Raw genomic sequence first — 6041 nt, forward strand, 5'->3', positions numbered from 1 at the left:
CTCCCTCTCTCTCTCTCTCTCTCTCTCTCTCTCTCTCTCTCTCTCTCTCTCTCTCTCTCTCTCTCTCTCTCTCTCTCTCTCTCTCTCTCTCTCTCTCTCTCTCTCTCTCTCTCTCTCTCTCTCTCTCTCTCTCTCTCTCTCTCTCTCTCTCTCTCTCTCTCTCTCTCTCTCTCTCTCTCTCTCTCTCTCTCTCTCTCTCTCTCTCTCTCTCTCTCTCTCTCTCTCTCTCTCTCTCTCTCTCTCTCTCTCTCTCTCTCTCTCTCTCTCTCTCTCTCTCTCTCTCTCTCTCTCTCTCTCTCTCTCTCTCTCTCTCTCTCTCTCTCTCTCTCTCTCTCTCTCTCTCTCTCTCTCTCTCTCTCTCTCTCTCTCTCTCTCTCTCTCTCTCTCTCTCTCTCTCTCTCTCTCTCTCTCTCTCTCTCTCTCTCTCTCTCTCTCTCTCTCTCTCTCTCTCTCTCTCTCTCTCTCTCTCTCTCTCTCTCTCTCTCTCTCTCTCTCTCTCTCTCTCTCTCTCTCTCTCTCTCTCTCTCTCTCTCTCTCTCTCTCTCTCTCTCTCTCTCTCTGCAGTGGAGAAGACGTGTCAAACATCGCTCCGCAAAAGTAATAACTTTTAAACGGTTAAATAGTTACGGGGAGTGATAGAAAGTTATTCAAGTCATAGCGGCATAGACCGGCATTAGCCATGAGTGTTATCTAGCCGGGATATGCTGATTTGTGGGCGTGAGAAGTGCATTTCCTGTCTGGGACACCAAAGTCTCACACGACAGGTAGACATTAAAGGTGGACACAAAAGTGCTGACGTGTGACAGTGGAACAGAGGTGACTGATCGCTTACGCTGATATTAGCGGTTTCGGCCGATAATTATCGGCATGGACGATGAATATGCTGAATATCGATGCTCGGCATGTAAAAAGACAATAAAAAATCAGGTGGTGACATGCAAGTCTTGCTATCAGGTGAATTGTATTAAGCTGTTTTACCATCCAGGATGTGTAAGCAAGCATGGGATTTACGATAAAAATCAAGAATTGGTATCGTGTTCTGGCCCATTTGACAGATTTACAATTGAAAGTGAAGCAGATATGAAGAAGGCATCGGCAGTGGCCGGGGGCGGCAGGGACAGGCTAGGATCTACAGGATCTACAGGTTCGTTTACGACGCCAAGTAGTGGAAATAGAATATCAGGCGCTCCTGATATAGCTATAGTGGATCATCGACTATTGACGTAAAAATAGATTGGCTGGTAAAAATTGTAAAAGAAATAAAAGATGAAACAGCATGTAAGAAGGAAATTAAAATGATGGTTAAGGAAATAGTTCGAGAAGAATTGGGAATTGTTAAGCAGGAACTGCTAGAAGAGTTGAAAAGAATGATACAGGGAGAAGTATGTGGATCAACAGGAGGAATACAAAGGAGCTATAGTGAAGCGGTTAAAGAGAAAAAGAAAGAGAATGTTATAATTATCAAACCCAAGATTCAACAAGAGAGTGAAGTTACAAAAAAATTGATAAAAGAAAAGGTAGATATCAAAAACATGGCGATGGGAATAACGAAGCTAAAAAAAGGAAGCAAGGGGACAGTGATCATGGGTTGTGAAACTGGAGAAGAAATGAAAACGTTGAAAGCCACAGTGCAGGACAAACTAGGAGAAAATTTCAAAGTTACGGAATCACCGCAGATGAAGCCCAAAACAAAAATTATCAATGTTAGCGAAGAAGAAATGATATTGGATGATGATGACTTAATAACTACAATTAAGAAGCAGAATAGAATTGATGCAATAAATGATGGATTCCAAATGCGAATAGTAAAAAAATAGTTACAGAAAAAAGAAATGATAATAATCAACTTAGAAGAAGAGAAAAAGAAGAAGGTTCGATAATAATTGAAGTAGATGAAGAAAGGATTGAATTAATGTTGAAAAAAGAGAAACTAAATGTAGGATGGAGAAAATGTCCTATATTCAATCACATTAATGTTAAAAGATGCTTTAAATGCTGGGGATACTATCATATTGCAAAAAATTGTACGCGAGATGAAACATGCCACAAATGCGGGAAATCATAAAGCGATTGAATGTACGGCAACAAAGAAAAAATGTGTAAATTGTATGTTTAAAATTCGAACATACAACCTGAAGATAAGTGATGAACACGACGCCCTTAGCCCAGAATGTCCAACATTTAAAAGGGCGATACAAGAGGAGAAGAGGAGAGCCGGCTGGGAAGATGCGAAATAGCAACTACAGAAGGAAGCGGAAATAAACAAATGTGCAGGAAATCATAAAACGATTGAATGTACGGCAACAAAGAAAAAATGTGTAAATTTTTTGTTTAAAATTCGAACATACAACCTGAAGATAAGTGATGAACACGACGTTCTTAGCCCGGAATGTCCAACATTTAAAAGGGTGATACAGGAGGAGAAGAGAAGAGCCGGCTGGGAAGATGCGAAATAGCAACTACAGAAGGAAGCGGAAATAATATTGTATACAAACGCGCAAAGTTTGATGGCGCATAAAGAGGAGATACAGCATCAGATTATGAAGAAAATAAATCCGGCATTCATAGCGTTATCAGAGACAAGATTGACTGCTGAAATTGAAGACAGTGAAGTGAACGTACCAAGTTATAGTATAATTAGATGCGATGCTGAAAGTAGAAATACAGGAGGGGTTGTTTTATATATAAGGGATGATGTTAAATATGAAATAGTATTAGTGAAAAAATTAGAGTCGAATTGTTGGTGTGCTGCGATTGAGGTGAAAGAAAAATTGTATAGAGGAATAATAATGGTAATATATCATTCACCGAGTGCATCGCATGATGATTTCGTAAGATTTCTGGAGGATATAATAGAAGAGTTAATAATACGGGGAGAATGTAAAACCTGAGTTTCAAAATAAGTTCAATAGAAATAAGAAAATATAAAAAAATTTTAATTAAAAAACGGCGCTGCGTTCAACGACCGAGGCTTTCATGACAGAGTACATCGAATAATGATTAATGCTGTGTTTCTTCATGAGTTTCTGTACATTTGCGTTGTAAAATTCTTTTCCTCTGTCGATTCGAAAATTTTTCGGGCATCTTCCATCGTCTCGAATTATCTTTGCGATCGTTTTCGACATCTCGTTTCCACTTTTACTCTTGAGCGATACAGCCCACGCATACTTGCTCAACACATCGATAACTGTGAGTATGTAGTTGTAGCCTTTGTTGAATCGTGCATATGGACGCATCTCATCCACGTCCGTCTGCCACAGATCGTCGTATCCGCGTACGATGACACGTCTACGAGGGAAATTTTTTCTCGCTGGAGCATGCAATTCTTCCACGAGCAACTGTTTTTCAGATGTCTTTTGCGACATATTTGATCAAGGCATAATTTGCAATAATGAGATAATTCCTCCACGTATATTCTTTATATATCTTTCTTCTCCTGCGCTGAATTAGATGTAGTCTGCGCGTGAGTTGCATACCGAAGCATTTTCTGCATCTCATCCATCATTATTTGCAGCGTTTGCACATTCGTCTCGAACGTAATTATTTTTTTCTCAAGTTCTTCCTGTCTGTCCTCCAAAAGCTTGACACGTATTTCCACGTACTGTTTGTTTGCGGCATCAGTATCATCTTCCGGTTGCGCTACCCGTCCTATCTTGCGCGACCTTGCGTCAAAGCCGGAGACTGTCTGACACAGAGCGTTATCGCGCACGTAATTTCTTAGTAATCCATTCCATTGATAGTATGAGTTGTTCGGTGTTCCCAACGATAATCCAAATTTATTAATCGACATTTCGATACAAACAATAATGACAGACTGACTCGTTTCGCCGACGCATAGATTAATTTATAATAAGGCCAGCTTCGTAAAGTTCCTCGATAATTGATAATATTTCATTGTCGTGGGCATTGTTGCCGGCTTGACGCGAAGCTTCCAGCAATCGCAAGCGATCTACCAACTCGTTGAGATCATTCCAATACACATAATCGATCTTATTATTGTTTAACGCCATAGCGCGCGGTATGTTTATACCCCTTCCAACTTTTTTTCCAGGCGCTATTATATTTTTAATAAAGATTAATGGCGCTATTATATTTTTATACCTGTATCCCTTGTTACTTAACACTGGATTACGCATATCATTGCATATCTATGCGCATTTGTCGCCAGTAATATATTTTTGTATTTAATTTTATCATCGTCATTGTATACGTCACCGTCGAGTATTCTCTTGAAAATCAACTCGTAGAGACCTGGTGTTCCCACGTATCTTATTCCACCGATAATTATATTGTCATCTTTATCCACATCAAAAATTTTATCACCAAGCATCATTCCTTCGTTGCAAAATTTAACACCGTAAACATAATCCATACTGTTATTTTTATCTTAACTCAAAATAGCTCCCACATATTTTTGCCCTAGTGGACCCAGATGTGTGCGCAATGTATTTTGACCCTCGGATGTTTGTAATTGATATTGAACCGACGTCACAAGCGTTTCAGGCATGGTTTCGAAAATTTCTTCCACATACGGAGACGATCTTTCGTACAATATTTGACTCGATTGTACATCTTTTATCGGAGTAGAAGTAACCACATTCGATAATTGTTTCATTCGCTTACGTTTTGATTGATTTGGAGTAGAAGTTATTAGCAAATCGTTCAATGATATATTTGACCTTGTTCGCTTTGTTCCAGACTTTTTTTTCGGATGCTTGTCTTCGAGCATACTCGATGGTTCGATTTTCGCTTCATTAGATTCCACATTGATTGTATTTTCGACAAGCTGTTTTAGAGGTTCAATAATAGGTTTAAAGTGCCTCTCCAATGCGACGTCTTCCTCCATTTGACCGGTTTTTAAAGAACGATATTTTTTGCGGATTGATTCGCTCGTTTTTACAATCTCTCTCGCAATCTTCTCACGATCGTCACTGTCAATAGTCGTCGTCATGTTGAGCTCGGACGAAAATTTTTAGACGTTGCTCGATCGATGTATCAATAGCGACTAACCACTTTACGGTATTGCAAAATCGTTAAATCCTTTTCGATATCGTCCATTAGTCTGTAAACTGTCTTTATCAATCACTACAAATCCATACTCGTGTTGCCAACATTTCTGAAAGAATACGCGAAAATCGTCGTAAGACATGTCAGTATTTACATGATCGTTGTATACATGTTTCAAGTTTGTACCATCTTGTTTAAATAAAATCAGTAAATTTGCATTGTCCCGTATAAGATGCTTGGGTATCTTGGCATACGTTTGACAAAGATAGAAACAATCGACGCTCGAGTGTCAACCCGTTGCAAAGAACTCTCTTATCGTATCTTGCTTATCGCATGCCACGTCGTCAAAAATAAAAATGGAATTCGGAAGCGCCTCGCTCGGTGGAATAACGTCACTATTATTAGAGAATGTAAAATAACCAATTTCATCGATCGATAATAGCAAATTTTCCAAGTATCGATATTTCGGTTGTTGAAGTGATTTCGAATATACGTACACATTCTCGAAATGTACACCGTGTGGACTTTCTATCAACACGTTAGTCTTACCGCAATTCGAAGGACCGCAAATGATACCGCGTATAGTAGTCGGCAGCATGTTTCCATGCTTGCGTATTTCTTTCTCGGACATTACTCGTGTTTTATCGTCAAAATTTATCACTTTGATTATCGTCGCTTGTCGCGCGAACCGCATGTTTGCTCTCGCGAATCTCAAATCAGATTTTGGAAAATGAGTCATCGGGGCCCTATTTATAGAGGCGCACCGAATCGAAACCGCTCAGTCTCAATCTGCGCGTGAGTTGCATACCGAAGCATTTTCTGCATTTCATCCATCATTATTTGTAGCGTCTGCATTTTCGTCTCGAGCGTGATTATTTTTTTCTCAAATTCTTCCTGTCTGTCCTCCAAAAACTTGACACTTATTTTCACGTATTGTTTGTTTGCAGCATCAGTATCATCTTCCGGTTGCGCTACGCGTTGTATCTTGCGCGACCTTGCGTCAAAGCCGGAGGCTGTCTGACACAGAGCGTTAT

At 39.7% G+C, this 6041-nt stretch overlaps 2 protein-coding genes across 2 annotated transcripts; one reads left to right on the plus strand and one right to left on the minus strand.

Moving 5' to 3' along the window:
* Positions 1–1015: 1015 nt before the first annotated feature.
* On the plus strand, positions 1016–1893 carry LOC115244765. Its single transcript, XM_029822691.1, has 2 exons — positions 1016–1390; positions 1433–1893. The coding sequence occupies exons 1-2, from the start codon at positions 1296–1298 to the stop codon at positions 1815–1817; spliced, it is 480 nt and encodes a 159-aa protein (XP_029678551.1). The 5' UTR covers positions 1016–1295; the 3' UTR covers positions 1818–1893.
* A 1046-nt stretch (positions 1894–2939) lies between these two features.
* On the minus strand, positions 2940–3365 carry LOC115244761. Its single transcript, XM_029822687.1, has one exon. The coding sequence runs from the start codon at positions 3363–3365 to the stop codon at positions 2940–2942; it is 426 nt and encodes a 141-aa protein (XP_029678547.1).
* Between the last annotated feature and the right edge of the window lie 2676 nt (positions 3366–6041).

Source organism: Formica exsecta, unplaced genomic scaffold (assembly GCF_003651465.1).
Source record: "Formica exsecta isolate Colony F162 unplaced genomic scaffold, ASM365146v1 scaffold86, whole genome shotgun sequence".
NCBI classification, from domain to species: Eukaryota; Metazoa; Arthropoda; class Insecta; order Hymenoptera; family Formicidae; genus Formica; species Formica exsecta.